The sequence below is a fragment of the Pelobates fuscus genome, chromosome 11 (genome assembly GCF_036172605.1).
Source record: "Pelobates fuscus isolate aPelFus1 chromosome 11, aPelFus1.pri, whole genome shotgun sequence".
NCBI lineage: Eukaryota > Metazoa > Chordata > Amphibia > Anura > Pelobatidae > Pelobates > Pelobates fuscus.
Window position 1 is genome coordinate 85,877,672 of NC_086327.1, and position 21,076 is coordinate 85,898,747.

General features: G+C 39.6%; 1 protein-coding gene across 3 annotated transcripts in view; it reads right to left on the reverse strand.

Annotated features, from left to right (window-relative positions):
- Nucleotides 1-21,076, reverse strand: part of MMEL1 (membrane metalloendopeptidase like 1) — a 325,883-nt gene that overhangs the window by 22,169 nt on the left and 282,638 nt on the right. For all 3 annotated transcript variants that reach the window (XM_063435947.1, XM_063435946.1, XM_063435945.1), the window contains exons 17-21: nucleotides 19,192-19,250; nucleotides 16,588-16,707; nucleotides 15,531-15,664; nucleotides 12,916-12,981; nucleotides 4,784-4,879 (exon numbers count right to left, since the gene is read on the reverse strand). In XM_063435947.1, coding sequence (XP_063292017.1) covers nucleotides 4,784-4,879; nucleotides 12,916-12,981; nucleotides 15,531-15,664; nucleotides 16,588-16,707; nucleotides 19,192-19,250 — 475 coding nt within the window. The remainder of the gene's footprint in view (nucleotides 1-4,783; nucleotides 4,880-12,915; nucleotides 12,982-15,530; nucleotides 15,665-16,587; nucleotides 16,708-19,191; nucleotides 19,251-21,076) is intronic.

The window sequence follows — 21,076 nt, forward strand, 5'->3', positions numbered from 1 at the left end:
AAATAAACGCATGCATAATAGTAGGTGACAAAGAGGAGAGTTTAAATAGTTAAACCTCACCTTTAGCCACCTGAGGTCCGTGTAGGAGGGCTGGTGACACGGAAGAACCGAACTGCACACCCACCCTTGGGGTCAGAAGGGTTCAGCACAGCTTAAATACAGTTTTTTGAAAGTTTGAAATTTTGCGCCAAAAAACTCCGGATCGCGCATGCGCAGTAGCGCGATACCGGGTTTGGTGGAACGCAACGTCACCCGGGCGTGCGTTCCACTGCTGTGCGCATGCGTAAGGAACCACGAGGAGGACCGCCCGGGAACTCCTGCGGAAGAGCCACATAAATTGCCCTACCTGGTCGCGTTCCGTAACGCTGGACCGGAACCTCTGCCACTCAGCTCCCGCCCGGGGAGCTATCGGGCGTACACCTCCCCGATCAGCAGCCTGTGCTGATCGCACCTTCTCCACCAGACTGGGGAACCTGTCCGTCCCGTTTGCCGGGACAAGAAGAACTGGGGTGTGTTCAGGGCATACAGGATTTATGGAGGCAGCAGGCGGAGCAAAGGCATAAAAACCGGAAGAAGGGGGAGCTTCTTGTCCCAGATTGGAAGGAACAACCCAACTGTGAGTACTGCCACTATACGAAGGGAAAACACATATAACAAAGGCTGAACTTGATGGCCGCAAGTCGCCTTCCAGCCTATGTAACTATGTTTGATCTTTGATGTTTAAGAGACTGCTACAGACTTGAGGACTCCTTTTCCTCCCTCCCCCCTCTCCCCATGCCTCTATTCTGCCCTATTTACTTCCCTTTCTCGATGGCTTTCTATGCTTAAATTAAAAATAGATGGCACAGTCTTATACCACTGGATACCAACACATTTTTGTGTTACTTTACTGTAATTTGACTAAATAAAGTCTTCACCTCTAGACTCTAGTCTGTTATATTCCGTATGGAAATTACTTGTTGGTAAACATCCCCATTTTATAATTGTAAAGCGCTGCGGAATATGTTGGCGCTATATAAATGCTGATAATAATGTTACTACTAATATGAGCTTTGGGCTTTGCTGCACAGTCTCTATTAACATACAGCAGGGACCTGGTACTGACCAAACTCATGCCACCACCCACTGGGCATCAGATGTTGGCTTAAAATTAAAGCACTTAGTGTACCCCAGTCCCAAGATGGTTAGCGAGTGGAGGTTCTACTTAAAATAAATGGGTCCCCACCATAGGGGTGGGGGGGGGGGGTGAGAGGGCTATTAAACTAATGATAACTAGAGGAGATCTAATGTTCACTCCAGCACGGACCAATGAGTAGCGAGTGGAGGCTCTGATCATATTATTTACTTGAGGAGACCTAATGTTCCCCAAAGCCCCCATTTATGTGTAGTGGGTTTGGGCTCTAATAATAATAAATCAGGGGGGACACAATTTCCCCCTCAGCCCCCACCCATGGGTTGAGCTATATAAATAAATAGACCGGGAGGATGGACATGCCATTGTCTACAACCCACAACATTTTTCACAGTTAGTCTAAAAAAATCTTTAAAAACAAGTACAATTAGAAGCATCCTTTCTTGTTAAATCATCTTTTCTTTAGCCCCCCAAAAAGGCCATAAAAAGTCTCAACCGGACTGAAATAAAATTGGGAAAAAATAACAGCAATAAAATAATTAAACTTTGACCATCAATGGCTCCTCACAGGGCTTTTCCATGCTATGCAATTTCAGTCAATGCGCTCTGACTTGTAGCCAATCAGAGCACTCTGATAGGCAAGCCTCACTTATCTCAAGACTCAGGTGAAAATTGTTACTAGCATAAATATATTATCAGTTTTATACTAGTAGTATAAGCTAGTATGGCTATATTGGCTGCTCGCTGTTTAGTGGACATGACCCCACTAGCGAAATGGTGAGTGGTGTCACTCACCATTTCGCTAGTGGTGGCATGTCCACTAAACACTTCCCTTGTACAAAAATAGAGGTCATAGCGGTCCTATAGGATTTAATTTCTTCTTTAATGACTAATAGGGTTATTCATTACAAAAAAGGCCTATAAATGTGCTTCTGAAGCACATTTATTGCACAATGTGTCTTGAGTAGTGATGTCCCGAACCGTTCGCCAGCGAACATAGCGTGTTCGCGGTTGCGAACACGCGCGATGTTCGGTCCGCCCCCTATTCGTCATGGAGGTGGGAGGGTCTGGGAGGGAGGGTCTGCTGCTGATTGGCTGGAATGTGTCTGCTGACTGTGAGGTACAGGGTCAAAGTTTACTCAATGATGACGAATAGGGGCGGACCGAACATCGCGCGTGTTCGCGACTGCTATGTTCGCTGGCGAACGGTTCCCGGCGAACTGTTCGGGACATCACTAGTCTTGAGTAGCTGACCCGTTTATCAAGTTCGACTGCAATAGATATTGTTAAAAATTAGTCAGTAGAATGGAATCAAGGCGATAGGATGGAACCAAGGCGATAGGATGTGTTGGAAACAAACCCATATATGTTTGTTTAGAAGGGAAGACAATAGATTAAGATTTTATTCACTGTGAGAATACTGTGAGAATACGTCCGCATAAACACTAAACATTCATCTGCTTGGTTCAAATAGTTTTTCACGATCATGATGATTGAAAATCAATTTTAGGAAACTGACAAACAAACATGTAAGAAAGGAAATTAAAAATGTTGACTCTTTAATTTCATGTCTGCAGAAAAAGCATATTTTTTCTGACATTTTAAGTTGTTTAAAATTCCCAAATAAGAACAAGAATAATTGGGTTGATTAAATTTGATGGTTGTTTTGAATCATTTAATCATCTGTACTTGGAAAACAGGTTGGTGTACAGCTCAAGTAAATTATTTTTGACTACTAAGTGTTATTTTCCTTCTACAACATGCCAAGTCCTATTTGAATGCCTGTAACTGATGTTAAAAAACAATCTTTTATGCCATCATCATCATCATAAACAATAGACACATTATTTTGTAAGTTTCCATACAGAAAACCAGTAGGAATTGTGTTAGTATTATGTTATTGTTATTTTCTTTCTATTAGCTTAACTGGAGCTTTTTGCAGCCATATCATTGATTTGCTGATTTAAACAACTCTATTCTTTTTGATAAAAAGTCATAATAATTCTGAATATTTCATAGACTCCAACACTGGGTCAGGAAAGCCCAGAAAGGTAGACAAAAGGAGGAAGACAAAGTGAAAAAAGGGTGGTGGGTATAGTAAGATTGGAACATGGATGGTGAAAGGGGAGAGCACCGACTGAGCCTGTCCTGAAAATGTGGATCTAGAACCCCAACTTTAGATGTAGACCAACTGTACAGATAATATGCAGTCTGATCCCCCTATAAAAGACACGCAAATCTGTCTGTGCCTGTCCTGTTCATGTGCAATTGGACCCTTTCTTTTGTGATACACTCATACACACTGTGATACACTTTACAATGTGTTTTTTTTTTGCTGTGGGGCTCTGTGATGCACTGATATACACTATAGCTGTTACCATGGGTTTTTTGCTGTGGGGCTCTGTGATACACTCATACACACTGTACATTACCATGGGTTTTATTGTTGTGGGGCTCTGTGAGATGCTCATACACACTGTTCATTACCATGGGTTTTATTACTGTGGAGCTCTGTGATACTCATACACTGTACATTACTGTGGGTTTTATTGATGTGGGGCTCTGTGATAAACTCATACACTGTACATAACAATGAGTTTTATTGCTTTGGTGCTCTGTCATACACTCATATACACTGTACATTACCATGAGATTTATTGCAGTGGAGCTCTGTGATACACTCAACAACATTGTACATTACCATGTGTTTTATTGCTGTGGGGCTCTGTCATATACTCATACACACTGTACATTACCATGGGTTTTATTGCTGTGGAGCTCTGTGATACACTCATACACACTGTACATCACCATGGGTTTTATTGCTGTGGAGCTCTGTGAAATGCTCATACACACTGTACATTACCATGTGTTTTATTGCTGTGGGGCTCTGTGATACACTCAACAACATTGTACATTACCATGTGTTTTATTGCTGTGGGGCTCTGTCATATACTCATACACACTGTACATTACCATGGGTTTTATTGCTGTGGAGCTCTGTGATACACTCATACACACTGTACATTACCATGGGTTTTATTGCTGTGGGGCTCTGTGATACACTCATACACACTGTACATTACCATGTGTTTTATTACTGTGGGGCTCTTTGATACACTCAACAACATTGTACATTACCATGTGTTTTATTGCTGTGGGGCTCTGTCATATACTCATACACACTGTACATTACCATGGGTTTTATTGCTGTGGGGCTCTGTAATACACTCATACACATTGTACATTACCATGGGTTTTATTGCTGTGGGGCTCTGTCATATACTCATACACACTGTACATTACCATGGGTTTTATTGCTGTGGGGCTCTGTCATATACTCATACACACTGTACATTACCATGGGTTTTATTGCTGTGGGGTTCTCTGAGATGCTCATACACATTGTACATTACCATGGGTTTTATTGCTGTGGGGCTCTGTCATATATTCATACACACTGTACATTACTATGGGTTTTATTGCTGTGGAGCTCTGTGATACACTCATACACACTGTACATTTCAATGGGTTTGATTGCTGTGGGGTTGTGTGATGTACTCAGACACAATGCACATGAGTATGACTTCTAGGTTCCAGTGTATAAAGGAAAAATGTTTAGGTACTTGCATATTGAGAGTGGAAAAATACCTGAGCAAAATTGAGGAAAAAAAGTTGCTTGTATGTCAGATCCAGCCCTGGTAGTTTGGGCTCCTTTCCATGTCTTTGCACCCATTTCAGATATGCCTACAACATAAGAATAGATCGGTTAATACACGCTCTGAAAAAAACAAGCAAAAAACTAAACAAAAACAAAAAAACAACAATTATATCTGCTACAAAACAGTTGATTTGTAAAACACTACAAGTAGTAAATATGAATAGAGACAGTTTCACGGGCTGTTTCTGAAGCAGATCAACAATACACCAGAAAACCTTAGTAAATTTTATCAAAATGTCTTTATGTGAGCTGGAACGAGATCAAGGGTAGCTGGAAATAAACCTTCCAAGTCAAATCTCTCAGTTTGCAGCTAGAGCTAGATGTTATTCTGTAATGTCTCTAGTCTCACAATGATCAACTAAAACACAAGTTATTATACAATTCAAATATCTATGGGAAAAAATGCCAAAACAATATATGTTTTAACATAGTAGCAATGAACGGTGTTACATTATAACATTTAATTTCATAATAACATTTCCTTGTGAAAATGCAGTTTTCCTGAGGAGGCAGGCTGAAAGCAAGCCGGATAAGAGGCATGTGTGGTGAGTGTAGGTGTAATATGTGGGAGTGTTGAAGAAATGGATGAGGGGCTGGACTATATAAATAGGCAGGCATTTTGCCTCTTGACTTAAGCCATCTTAAAATAACGGCTTGGTAACAGCTTCCCACCCACCCTTTGTTGATGTTCTTTTATATGTTACTTACTATATTCTCTTGTTGCAGCTGGCGGGTATGGTCCTTGCCAAGCCGGGTTGGAGGAAGAGTACAGGGGGAAAAGAAGGAAGGTTGGGTCTGGTCCCTCCCCTAACCTCTGGTAAATGTTTGGACATTGGACATATTAGAATAACTGGACCTCTATACTTCACATCTTTAGAATTGCTGACAAGAAACCAGTAACACCCATCCTTCAGAGATGGGGTGCTGCCTTCCCAAAAATAAGTCTAAAAAAAACCCTGGGTCAGGTTCTGCCTTGCATCCAGCTTCCAGGCCTCCTCACAGATTCCCTGTTAGAGATCAGGCACCAGGGCCAGATTAAGAGCCCAGTGGGCCTGGTGCTGACAATTATGACGGGCCTAATTACAGAATCATATCGACCAAAAACAGTAAAACACTCCCAAGCGTCATGTATCTGATGGAGATGGTGCTGGAGAGAAAGAAAACAGCAGCTATAAGAAAACACATACCCTAGGCCAATCTCTCTCTAATTTATGTTTTCATCTTTTAAGTAAATCCATAACCCCTACCAGCAGTGTCTAGTCAAGCAGGAAGTCAATGGGCACGGTAAAATAGTGTACCACTGACACAAATCATGTAACCTGCCAAAAGGGGCGAACATGCCCAAAAAGAGGACATGCCTGCCCAAAGAATTAGAAGGCCAGCCTGGCATGAATGCATGCCAGGCTGACTGCCAATCATGCAGCTGGCCAACTAAGGGCATACTATGCAGACAGCACCCTGAGCTTGGCATAAATGCATCTAATGATGCGCTCGCTCAACGCTTTCTAAGGACTGTCCCCTAGCACTCGCTGGTCCACTTGTCTCCTTACCTTCTTACTAGCAAGCAGAAGCTCCTGGTATAGAGTCTGGGACAGAGAAAAGCTGTGTGTAGTGAGTGTAGAAGAAAGGGAACATGCCACAGTGTTAGAGAGACCAAAGTCAGCATTACCTTAAAGGATCACTATAGGGTCAGGAACACAAACATGTATTCCTGACCCTATAGTGTTAACACTACAATCTAGCCCCCCTGGGCCCCTCATGCCTCCATAAGTATAGCAAAATCTTACTGTATTCAAGCCTGAAGCTGTAACTCTGCATGCTGTTAGACTCAGAAACACAAGCAGTCTGCTGACATCATTAGAAGAGGTGGCCTGATCCAATCACAGTGCTTCCCCATAGGATTGGCTGAGACTGACAAAGAGGCAGATCAGGGGCAGAGCCAGAATGATTCAAACACAGCCCTGGCCAATCAGCATCTCCTCATAGAGATGAATTGAATCAATGAATCTCTATGAGGAAAGTTCAGTGTCTGCATGCAGAGGGAGGAGACACTGAATGTTTGGATGCATTGTAGGCGGCCATAACCCAGGAAGGATCTCTAACAGCCATCTGAGGAGTGGCCAGTGAAGTTATCACTAGGCTGTAATGTAAAGACTGCATTTTCTCTGAAAAGATAGTGTTTACAGCAAAAAGCCTGAAGGTAATGATTCTACTCACCAGAACAAATTCAATAAGCTGTAGTTGTTCTGGTGACTATAGTGTCCCTTTAACTATATTCATTGTTAGCCAGTCCACACAAGTTTTGTTCCCATACATCCCTCTTACATTTCCATACTTAAGTAAGAGTATGTGAAAAGTAGTTAGGGTTGCCACGTTTCTTGGAAAAACATGCCGGCCTTACTAATTTGCATAATTAAATATGTATGGGTCACATCACATGATGTAAATCACAAGGAGTGACATAAGAGAAAATGCTGCAAAATCACCAAAAAACTACTTAGTTTGATTCTGCTGTATAGATGGATTCCTCCCAGTGCCCCCATGTCTCCCAGTACCCTAATGACTCAGTGCCCCCTATGTGTCGATTACTCCAAGTCTCAGTGTTCCTAAGTATCAGTGTCTCAGTGCCCCATGTCTACCAGTGTCCCCTAGTGTCGTGTCCCCAGGTCTCCCAGTGATCCTATGTGTCAGTGTCTCAATGCCCCATGTCTCCCTGTGTCCCCATGTATCCCAGGGTCCCCATGTCACCAGGACACTAGGAAGACGGGGAGACCTGGGGACACGGGGAGACCTAGGGACACCGAGACACCAGTGACACTGGGAGACTAGGGGACTCTAGCTGGGACACATGGGGACACTGGGAAAATAGGGGACACTTGAAGACATGGGGACACAGACACCAGGGACACAGACACTAGAGACACTGGCTGGGGGACATGGGGACATTGATACATGGGGGCACTGGGAGACATGGGGACACTGAGACACCAGGGCCACAGACACTAGGGACACTAGCTTGGAGACATGTGGACATTGAGACACTTGAGGCACTAGGAGACATGGGGACAGTGAGACACTGGCAGACTGAGGGCACCGGGAGACTAGGGGTCCCTGGGAGACTAGGGGGCACTGAGACACCACGGACACTGGCTGGGAGACATGGGGACACTGTGTCCCCATGTGTCTGTATCATAATGTCTCCCAATGTCCCTTAGTGTCTCAGTGTATGTCTCCTTGCAGCCTTTCCCCCATCCCTTACTTCTCTGAGCTGTAGGCTGTCTCTGCAGGGTGTCGAGTTGCTGTCTGGACTCTCTGTAGCTGCACCCCTGCAGATCAGTGAGTATAGATAGGCAGGGAGGGATTTGCTGGAACTTCCTATCCCTGCCTGTCTCTACGTACAGTGACCCCTACTGGCCAGTGCTGGTATTGCATAGTAATCTCTTGTTTATACTGAGAAAAATGCCAGCATTTGTATTGCCAGTATCACTGCAATATTGGCACCAGCCAGGCAGCCTCAAATACTGGCTGTGCCAATAAAATAAAAGCCAGGTGGAATCCCTAAGAGTAATGTGTAAAAAAAAAAATTTTAAAAATAAAAAAAAAATATATATATTTTTTTTAAATCAATGGGCCTATTCCATGGGCCTGGGCCTGGAGCTGCAGCTCCATCAGCCCCTATGTTAATCCGGCCCGGTCAGGCATGATAAGTACCAGTAAAATATTGAGTCAGGAATGATGTGTGTGTTGGTACAGAGAAAGAGAGGCAGAAATATGGCGAGAAATTTATTTTTTATTCCCACTCATTCCATTGTTGGAAAATCCAATAGGATTATATACAAATATTTACATGAGCATACTAATATATTTTATGGGGTAGATGTAACCAAATTTGATTTAACCCCTTAAGACCGCAGGACGTACTATGCCGTCCTTATTTGGGCGGCTCTAAACGCCGCAGGACGGCATAGTACGTCCTGGGCGGTCTTACCCCCCACGTGGCCGGCGGCACATGGCCGCTGCAGATCGCGGTCGGGGGGCATGCCTGTTTTACACGTGAGACATCGCTGAATACAAATATGTGTATTTTATTGCAGTAAAAGCAAACAGTATTATGACATTCACAGTTAGAATGTCACATAGAACTAAGAAAATTTAAAATGAGATAAAGAACAAATCCCTGAAAACAGAGATAAATTCAGTGTGTCCAGGTCGTATCTCTGTAGGGGATAACCCTTGTAATGCAATACAAAGACGAAACTGGAATGTGAACCAAGGACAGGTGTCCAGGGAACACTAGTGAGATACTGGTCTGGATCTGATTTTGAGGCAGAAAGAATGCTATTGGATCCAGACATTGAACACTCTATCCCCTTGTGGCCTCAATGAAGGCTTCACATTCACCCCACTTATTGCATCATAAACCCTTCATACGATATATATTAGTTGCTTGTCACTTTTCCCAACAAGCATCATTATACTAATATGTCATTTTCATGGACTGTTGTAAAAAGATCTACGGCAGCTATATGTATTTCTTGTTAATAGCCACCATGTGATACACTGTGTCTCCATATGCACTTTATATGTAATCCATTCAATACGTTCTTGCCATAAATCGGGGGGAAAAACCCACCCCATGGGCGATTTATCCATCGCCATTACATGGAGAATGGGGATTACTGTCTCTCTCGAGCGACTAAGGCAATACCATACTGTATGAATACATTTACGTTATAAAGAACGAGACCGGTACACGAGCAGGTACCCATGGTAACTCACTATACATGAGTTCCAGATTCGGCACCTAGCTCCGCCCCTCTGTTTCCGATTAGGGGCCTCACCATCTGATTGACAGATTGGTGAACCACTCACAAACGGCTATTACGGCTGAATAGAACGCCGCCCACACTCATCACTGATTGGCTTATTTCTTTCAGCACCACATACTTAACACGAGTCCGGAGCCAGTTCTCCGTTGATAGCCTTTGAGAAAGGCGCTCTCTTTAGCGCCGAAACGCGTTAGGCAGAAGTAATGTTCTTTTAAAGCACAGCACTTTTTTCTTCACCATTGTTTTGGGTGTTTAATCGGGGCTAGGAGGGTTGGTAGCCGGTTTGGAGCTTTATTCAGGGCTCAGTATGAGTTTATACCTCAGATTTGGCACAGATAGGGCATTAGCCTTTGAGGATATATTGTACCTTAGGAGATAGTGTGAAGCAATTTGCAACACGGGTCTAGGACTTTATCCTCTTATGTAACCTTATACTGGGGTTCTACTAACGGGCTGGTTGTACACCCCAAGGATTTATTCTATTTCTATAGCAGGTGTGAAGTACTCTATATCACACAGGCTGTTACAGTATCCTGGAGTTTACCAGTCTATGTACATTGTTGCTCTGGGTATTGGAGAGACTCTCATAGTAGCCACTATAGTTTATGTCCATTTCTGTAGAGAGCTGTTTTCTCTTGCATAGGACTAGTATATAGCTACAACTACTTTTACCTCCCTTTACCCACTGCCTACGCTCATCCCTGCGCTCCCTGAGCTACCTCTCTACCCTCCTCCCTGTTGGAGTGCACTTATCACTTTTTATATTTGTTTCTTTTTACATTTACTCTAAGTTCATGGTTTTGTATACCGATTAAATGATTTTTTATTTTAAGTGACTAACAACTCAGACCAGTATCTCACTAGTGTTCCCTGGACACCTGTCCTTGGTTCACAAGAAAATTTAAAAAAATCTTATTTTCTCTCACTTTTTTATATTGTATTCATATTAAGTTATGTTCCATACCTAAATATTTGATGTTAAATGAAAGCCCTGTTTCCCCTGAATAAAATGATATATAATAAGTGTGGGTGCATTTAATATGAAAGAGGTGAATTACGGTTGGACAGACATATAGCGCAAATGCCAGGTTTTGTTTACGTTTTTTTTGGATCACAACTTGTACATTTGGCTGCGGTCTTAAGGGGTTAATCTTTATAAGGCTCAATTAAATAAATAATCTCTATATTAGTTTGCACTAATAGTAAATTCAAAATTTAAAAACACGGTAAGTTACATTAGATACAGAAAACAAAAACATCCTATGGTGAAAAGAAAAGAAAAGAGGGTTTACCCTCACTTATACAATCCAAGTGTAAATGTAGAAAACTACTCAATCCAATGAGATTCCACCTCCCCCTCAAGTGCACACACTAGTTCCTTGTCCCCAGGAGACCTGAGTTTTTTGGACATAAATTTAATGTTGTAGACTTATTATGTTGCATTGTATTCTGCCACATCCTTGCGTACCCTCATGATATTATACCCGATGTAGACAATTTAAGTTTCTCAGACAATGTCACACAAGCCTTTTCTTATCAAGGGATCACTCTATGTTTTTACAGAAATTAATGAACAATAAGGCAGGATGTTGTTGATACTGGTATAGACACCTCTCACCTATGCTAGAACCCTTAAGTAAATTTTCAAGCGTTTTACACAAGATGCGTTATTTCTCATACCAGACTGTTTGTTTCTGTAAACTATAGGATAATTCTTATGCAACGCATTGTATTTTATTTTACCCTCTCTTATTTTATTATATTTCTTTATTTGTAAGGTGTCAATGACACTACTATACTGCATTTCAACACAGTCTGTAATATTTCGAATATGCTCAATAAATGTTTGACAAAAAGAAACAGAAAGGCAGTGTAACTGAATTGCAAAAATTCTTATGTCTCCAATAAATGGCTTGAAGATTATCCCAAATAGGGTTTTTGTTATATAGATACTCATAGAAATATATGAAACAGGTAATGAATGAAACTATCTGAATGGAAGCTAGATATCTATTTTAGTTATAATTAAACAGATTGCTTTACAGAAAAACTTAAAATTAAAATATATGTAAATTTACACAATTTGTATTTTTTTACTTATATCTTCACCCTTCATAAAAAAGGTAAATTAAAAGCTTTATGCAGTATACAGTGTCCTTTATCTTGAACTATTTCACAGAGTCTGACATGTTAGTAAAAAAGCAATGTCTGCAATTTAGCTAAATGCCCACATACAGCAAATACAGTTAAATCCTATATTTTTAAAATAAAAGCATTTAAAACTACAATAGCAATGTTTATCAATCTCTGAATTGCTAATTTCAATTATGACAATGAAATGGTAGAGCACAATCAACCTCCCGCCCCCTTTGAATGTAAGAATGCTGTCACCCAGTGAAACTTCCTGTATTGTTTGAAAGCAGAAGGTGAAATAACATTTTCAGCAACTTTACATTCATTATATCAGTGACTATTAGCATCTGGCAGTGAAGATTATTCCTTACAGGCTTATAATCAATACCAGAAAATAAATGAGTGTGAGTGAGGCTTGATGGATTAGATTTTATACTGCAATATATAAAAATATTTATAATCAATTTTTGTATTGAAAGGTTATTAACTGAAAGAACAATAAAGATCTAGATATTTATCTAGATATTTAAGGTTGTTTTATCAGCTTCTGTAAAGTTCTATTAAAAAAAAAAAAAAAAAGGTGTTTTTTTGGAGCCTCCCTCCAGAATATTCAAAAATATATATATTTTTTTTTTGTGGCATAATTGCATATCACTTCAAATAATGTTTTTAACCTTCTTTTGGATGAACAGAAACAGATGTGTGAATGCTTGAACTTGTCGGACTCAAGTCTTTTTTTTATCTAATATTACTGTAAATGGTAGTTATCACATTTTTAAAACATGATCGTTATATAGAAATCTGTTATACAAGTTTTTTATGTGTTGAGTCTACTTGGAAAGTCTTGAATTATTATTGTAAGTTTTGCTATATAATTGTAGTTAATAACAATAAATACTAAGAAATAAATTACAGCTATAAATGTGCTGTGAGCCTTCACTGCAACGAACACATAATGACATGAACTATATAAACTGAAAGTGACATAAAAATGTTCACTCTCAAGCCAACATAGAGGTGCTGACATTTCAGGGATAAGCTTTCTCCACTTAATGTTTCTTATTCAATTTAAAAACAACATGAAAAATAAGATCACATACCTTGTATGCCTGTCTGACTCCACCATTGTCGGCAATATTTTCTCCTAAAGTTATAATGCCACTAACCTGAAAATGGAAAACAAATGGTTTATCTGATCAGCAATCTATCGAATGATACATAGGCATATATATGGAAAGTAATGCATTATTTGGGTGAATACACATGATAATACCTTGTAGTGAGAAAGTGGTTTTGGTCATTAAAGTGGGCGGAGCTCCACATAAATTGTTGAGGACACAGGTACACTGTGTATAGATTGGCATTTAAAATGACATATACATTTCTAAACTCTTACTTGGCCCTTATATAGATTTATCTACATAGAGGGTGTTTTTAGTGTTAGATACTGATTTTTCTAGCTAAATGTTAAAGGGACACCGTAGTCACCTGAACAACTTTAGCTTAATGAAGCAGTTTTGGTGTATAGAACATGCCCGTGCAGCCTCACTGCTCAATCCTCTGCCATTTAGGAGTTAAATCCATTTGTTTATGAACCCTAGTCACACCTCCCTGCATGTGACTTGCACAGCCTTCCATAAACACTTCCTGTAAAGAGAGCCCTATTTAGGCTTTCTTTATTGCAAGTTCTGTTTAATTAAGATTTTCTTATCCCCTACTAAAACTGCTTTATTTAGCTAAAGTAATTTAGGTGACTATAGTGTTCCTTTAAATAAGTCCTATAATTTATATTACTATGCTAGATTAGAGTGTTTGTGAGAGGTAATTTATGGTATGTGGGAAAATTACATTTGTGGTCTATCCACATGTGCAAAGGGAATTAGCGATGTGTCTGTGTGTAGAGAGGGAATGGGTACTGTCTTTCAGAGTTATTCAATAAATTGCCAAAATAAATTAACTGAAAACATGCCTAACTGGAAACAAGTTCTTTTACCTTAAAATTTGAGATTCACTTTGAATTTCAAAAAATTCCATTTTAGTGAACAACCCACTCTCTGTGTGTATGGAATTGGCAGTGTGCTTAGTGTTTGATAGAAATTCTTATTTAGCCTGTAATCAAATATTCCCCCCCCCCCCCATCAAATCAAACAATTGATACATTGCTCAGACACTAAGGTTATCTCTTCTCTGTAATGTCCACGTGGAGCAATAAACATATGTTGTACATCAAGAGAGGTCAGGGTCGCTATTATGCCTCGTCGTTATAAATAAACACACAAATAAATACATTTGTCTAAACCATTAAACTTATTTCAATAGATAAACACAGGGCAAAGAGCACCAGCACTCACTTGGATGGATAAGAGATTCTCTTTATGTTTTTGGAATGTTATTGGTGCTTGATCATGATACATGAACTATCACCTTTTTTTTTTTATATAACGATCCTTTCATCAAGTTTTGAAATTAAATAGATTCTTAATTAAATGGAGTATAAGTAAAAAAAAGCAAGAAAAAAAAAACCCTCATCCCTACCTTTAGTAAATGACAGGATCTTTCAGCCATATACATACACCTTGGATCAGACAGTGTTTGAAAACCAATAGTTAGTCTCTATGGTTTTCCCTGCTTCAGTCCCGGCACAATGCAGAGACACCATTAGACTGACTAAATCTGAAAGTCACAAGTACACAAGAAGGCCTAGGCACACAAAGTATCTTGCTCAATAAGCAGTCTTTATTTCAGGAACAAGTTACATCCAGAGGCATAAATATGTGTGAATGCTAGACCACTGGATGCCCCGGTGTGAAAATTGCCCTGCGCCCCCCATGTGTCTCATTCCTTCCCAGCCCCTCCATGTGTCTCTCCCACCCACCACATGTCACTGCCGCCTCCCCCAGTCTATCCATGTGTCACTCCCACATCCCCCAGCCCCTCCATGTGTCTCTCCCACCCACCAGACCCTCCATGTGTCACTCCCGCCTCCCCCAGTCTATCCATGTGTCACTCCCGCATCCCCCAGCCCCTTCATGTGTCTCTCCCAACCTCCCACTCTAGCCCATCTCTCCTGGAAGTGCAACCCTATTAGATATGTACCTAATTAAAGCAATCTTTTGGTTCTTAGTATAGAAACTTTGTCAAGCCAAGCTCTAACTTTTTCCTCAAATAAAAACTGGTTATTGAGCAAGCTACTTGGTGTGGCTAGATCTTCTTGTGTGTTTTGTGGATTCGACTTATGTTACTTTGAGCACCCTAGTGGGGACCCTTTTCTCCTACTAGTGAGTACATCTACATTACCTGAATCTCCTAGTGGTGGTAGTAGCAATTCTTACAGCCTTTATGTATTGAGTCTGGGCAGTTGCAAAATGCAAACTGGCCACCGCTGCTAATGGAAAATATGTGGCGGTACATTAGATGATAAATACAATATTGCCAGGGGTAGTGGTGCTGGTCATTTGAAGATGTGGTATTTTGGAGAGGTAGATGAGTGGTAGGGACACCACACTGGTTGATGACTTCCTGTGATGAGTATACTCTGTAAAAAATATGCTTTGTTTGCTTTATATATGCTTTATTTAGTTTTTGTCATGTTGCAGTCAATTTTATCTATAATCCTTTTATTAAATGAGTGACTTAAATTATGTTGTGATTTACATAGAATTCTCATGTTATGAAAAGCATGTTTTTCACCAGACAATATTACTAACATTCTTACATTTTGTCCTCCTGCTAGTTCCCACGTGTAATTTCCATACTGATAGACCATACAACGTGATTGATCTTTGAAATGCATTGCTGAGAAGTTGCTCCACCAATCAAACATATTTCCATCCTTATCAAAGTTTCTGCCTGTTTTAGGATCAGAGAACCAGTTATAAGTATAATAATTATTTCTGCTTTACTCTATTTAAAATCTAAACTAATGTTTTTATTGCTTAATAAGAGAAAATCACAAAACAAGAGATGAACAAGGTTCCCTGGTTTCATAGAGTGGTCCTCCCCAATTCATCTTGTCATGTGGGTCTTAGCACTATAGCTAAAGTGAAAATGTGAGGATAACTAGTGCAAGTGAGGATAAAGGGAGGGAGGTGGGCAATAAGGTCATGGAAAGAATTGTTAGGAGGCAAAGCATATTTAGGGGAGCGACTGACATAAGGGGATATTATGGCATGGCATAGGAAGAGGGATAATTATGGATGGGGAAATCATATAATGACATAGTTTGGAAGGCTGACTACACAGATGGGAGATAAAATGGCATTTGGATGGTAAGAAGTGATAGGATTGCTTGGTATAGAAAGATAAATGAAGATAAGATTGGTCATACTGGAGTGGGAGGAGTAAAGGTGTACAGGAGGGGGAGAGGCTTAAATGTTGAGGGATAAGATTAGAAAGAATCTCTTCTGGGCTCTAACAAATGTGAGTTTATAATCCTCACACTACCTGTGTTTTCTTCATATGTGCTAACCTTATTACACTATATATATTTTTTTAAGTCATTGCTGAGTTTCTATTCTTAAACGGTGATTGTTATATTTAGCACTCCACTGGCACATTTTGTTTTTAACCACTTAATTTAATGTTATGTTATTCCATGGTGATTGCCCCACGTTTAGTACTTTAGAGATCAATTATTAGTACATAACACTTTGATAAAGCTCCCTCACTATATATGATAAGCTGCCTATACACAGTTTGCAAACTATTTCACAAAAATGCATATTTACATTTTTTTTAATAAATATGATTGTAAAATGTTTGAATAATATTACCGTTATCGTCAAACCCATGGGTGATTTCATGTCCGATAACCATGCCAATCCCACCAAAATTCAATGCTTGTGGCTGGTGCTTACTGAAAAATGGAGGCTGTAGGATTCCAGCAGGAAATACTGCAAATTGTACAATTGGTTTAAAACCATTTATAAAAGCATATTGTGTACCATGCAATTCTTGCATATTTCTTTACAGATCAAACATAGAAAAATCGGATTTATATTAAGAGACAGAAATAATATTCTTACAAGAGCACAAATTTTGTACACTCAAATACCACTCTTTATCCTCTCTGTAGAAACATAGCTAGATAGGTAGGTGGACAGACACATTGGTAAAAAGGTAGGTAGATAAATAGACACATAGGTAGATAGACAGATACATACAGACAGACAGGCAGACACATTAAGAGAACATCTGTCTAACTAACAGTACAACATATAGTTATTTTAGGGAACTTGATTCTGAAAAAACAATTTAAACGGCCAGCTAATTGGTGTACTGCAGATAAAAACTGCAAGAAATTAGCCTTTTGTGGCTTCAGTGGTTTTTAATTTCAGATTTGAAAACAGTTCATATTTATTTAATGCATACTCGTTTTCCTTATAGTGCAAGTGCCCCCACCCTCAGGGACCCCCTCCCGCCGGGCTGGATGGAGAGGAAGGGTTTAAACTTACCTCTTTCTCCAGTGCCGGGCGGGGAGCTCTCCTCCTCCTCTCTGCCTCCTCTCCGGCTGAATGCGCATGCGCGGCAAGAGCCGCACGCGCATTCAGCCAGTCTCATAGGAAAGCATTTACAATGCTTTCCTATGGACACTGGCGTCTTCTCACTGTGATTTTCACAGTGAGAAGCGCGGAAGCCCTCTAGCGGCTGTCAATGAGACCGCCACTAGAGGCTGGATTAACCCATTTATAAACATAGCAGTTTCTCTGAAACTGCTATGTTTATAAAAAAAAAGGGTTAATCCTAGCTGGACCTGGCACCCAGACCACTTCATTAAGCTGAAGTGGTCTGGGTGCCTATAGTGGTCCTTTAAGCAATGGACACAAACTGGAGTCAATCTATTGACTTATCTGGCACCCCAAGGGTGAATTATTTACAAGCCACTAAAGCTATTTTTACAATTGCGCGTGTTCCGTACACATAACTAAATATAGCTCATGTAGAAATACTTAAACTAAATGTTTATTTTAAACAGGCAGTAAAAGACACGTGTAGTGTAGTCCTTTATATAGTCCAATATTAAAATTGTTCCCACTAGTTTAAAATAGTTTCTATTCTATAAATTAACTTGGAACAATTTGCAGCATACAACATTTGGTACCTACTTTAAATTCCACAAAACTGAGTTTTGGAGATATTTACAGACTTTATTAGTTTTGATGCTTAGCCAGCCTTTTGTGGTGAACTGATTAGACCAAAAAGGGTTCAGTTCAGTTAAGTTGAAGATTTGTGTTTTCCAGAAGTGAATAACTCCATAGTTTATACCAAGTTTATTTATTTTTAAACTTTCCGATTAGTATTTCAGAGATTAGCAGGAATGGATATACAGAGATATTATTATTATATATATAATGAATAAAAGTGCATTTAGTGATTGTATAAAGATGGCTTTTCAACTGAAGAAAACAAGTTCACATTACGTTTTTTAAAGGTAGCCCTGTTAATATATGCCGTGAGCGACTCAATTTGCTTCCATTTGTTTCAGCTTAAACCTAAAGGGTATGCCCTTTTGATATGACGTTTCATGTATAACAGACTCTCTTTACTTTATATAGAAAATTTCCCCTTTGCCTTTGCAATAGATAAACTTTCTTAGGCAGTATATGGCATTAAAATATCCAGTTCTGTACAGTTGCCAGTCTACAGACTATGGGATACTCCTTATCACACTCTGCCCTTTGTTTAGGTCTACTATTTTGCTGGATGTTATTGTTTTATCCACCATTTCTTGGTCTTTGTAAAGTGTGTTAAGTTTAAAGGAACACTATAGGGTCAGGAACACAGACATGCATTCCTGATCCTATAGTGTTAAACCCACCATTTATCCTCCATGCCCCATCCCTCCCGCTCAATGCCTGTTTAAATATAGTAGAATCTTACTTTTATTTGAGTCTGCTGCTGCTGGCTCTGCCCCTGATCAGCTTGATTGGCTGACATCATCAGAAGTGGTTCTTAGAGCCAATAACAATGCTTTCCCATAGGATTGGCTGAGCTTGTCAAGGAGGTAGGTCAGGGGCAGAGCCAGCACATGTCAAACGTTAAATAGAGAATTATAAAAATAGAGAATTATAAAATCACAGCATCAAACAAGGTGATTGGGTGGCATACAAGTCATGACTAGCGCTGGATTATCAGTAAGTTCACCAGCATTTTTTATTTTATGGGGAGGAACACATTAATGTTAAAAATAAATATATTTTGTTTTAGTGTAAGAGCGTTTCTTAAAAGCAAAGTAACGCCTTTCATATAGGGTTTGTACATTACAAATTTCACTGTAAAAGAATGGTAAAACAGAAAAGTAAAAGAATGAAAATAATTTTTATCCTTCAGAATTTACTTGATTGATAAAAGAACCTTATTTTGTAACTTTCACCTACCTATTTGGTTTCGGTTAGGTGAGTAAAAAGCATCAGCTACAGCAGCTCCGATTATCCACCTATAGTATATAATAAAAAAGAATAAACATATAAATTAACTTGTGAAATTATTCACATGTACACAATTTTGTTTAATGTTCTCCTTATTTTAATACAGCCACAGAAAAATGAACGGGGCAATAAAAACGGCATTTGCTGCATTGCAATATTACATGATGTATATCCATCTTTCCAAAATTAAATGCAATCCTGTTAATTTCAGTTATATTTTAATATACTTGTGAATTTGTAATATTTTGAAATGTAAACTAAACCGGGAAAGAAAAGTGTCTGGACAGGGGATTATCAAATCCATTTCCTGGTTTGAGGTATATATATGTTTGGCCAAAAGAGCCAAGAATTCAAGAATATTGGTGGTGAGACATGATGGACAAATATATACTTATTTCATTTTTGTATTTTTGTGGGTGTGACATATTGCATTAAGGAAGACAAATGTGATATTAGAGTATTAACATGCACATATTAAACAGTTGTCACAGGATAGCACCCATTTTAATGTATGTTATCACGCCTCAATGAGCAAAAGAGGAGTTGTAAGTAAATAACGACACTCTTGCATATGCCATTACTTAACATGCAGATTATAGTTCATGAAATGCCCTAGAAGACTATGGAAAGGAGGTTCTTGAATCCCTAACCTATGAAGTAATAGGGGTGGGAGAATGTATCTATATATGTTTGTCATTAACTATAGGAAAGTATTTTAAAGGATAATGTGGAGAGTTACTTCAACTACAGAATGGTAATGTCAGCACGGACATATATATATGGCTACAAGGTGGAACAGCAAAAAAATAGGATATGAATGTAAAAATTGTACATGAAACTAAATATTGTTATTAGCAAAATAAAGTATACACAGTCATGTAAACAACACCAATTTGTTGACATCCCAAGAGTGAGTGGAAGGTGGTCTGGAAGGATCGGATGGAGGACTTGTCAAGCCCAGGGATATAAGAAAGGTAATAGCTTCTGCTGTTTTTGTAGCCTTAAACTGCCTTCTGTTTTTGGTTACTATGAGGGCCCAAGGAACAGCCCAGTGATAGGTGATGCCCACTTCTTGAAGTGATTTAGTGATGGGATGCATTGATTTCTTCCAAATCAGCGTGGCTCTGTTTAAATTGTAAAGAAGGTACATTTTTGCATCTAAATTTTGTAGGGTACTTGATTCTGCTATGTAGACATTAAGTGAAGCTTGAGAGAATAAGATTGGCATCTCAGGATAACATCCATGGAAACATTGTTGGGTACCAGAGGGGGGGATTTAGTGATCCTATAGACTCCATCAAAGTTTGATTGCTTAGCTCGCTTTCAGGAACCACTGATGCTAACAGATGTCAAATAGAATGTGGCAGTTCCTCAGGGGTAAGAGAGTCCACTATTCCCCTAATTTTTCATTTTTTTTCTATTTCTGTCAATGAGGTGCTTACAGTAAAGTGATATCCTTGTAATTTTTTTACCATTTACCCCAGCATTGCTTGTCCTTACTTAAGGCCAAGAACATCTTCTTGTGACGCTTGTACCTGGGCTGCCACAGCTTGCACCTCAGCTTTCACAACCGCTAGGTCATCTTCAGATAGCTTCTGTATGTGCTCACACAGCTGTTTTAGATCCTGCGTTGTAGCTAGAGTATTGGCTACAAGAATTGGAGCCTAAGCCGCAAATGCCAGTATATTGGCTGAATCCTGCGTGTAATCATTCGGTGGAGATTCAGAGGCCTCAGAGTTTGCTGGTGTTGCAGTCTTATGGTACTGAGCTCCCTGGAGCAGACGGCCTCACTTGTATCCTTAGCATTAGACAACAGGGCCTTCTAAGATTGCCT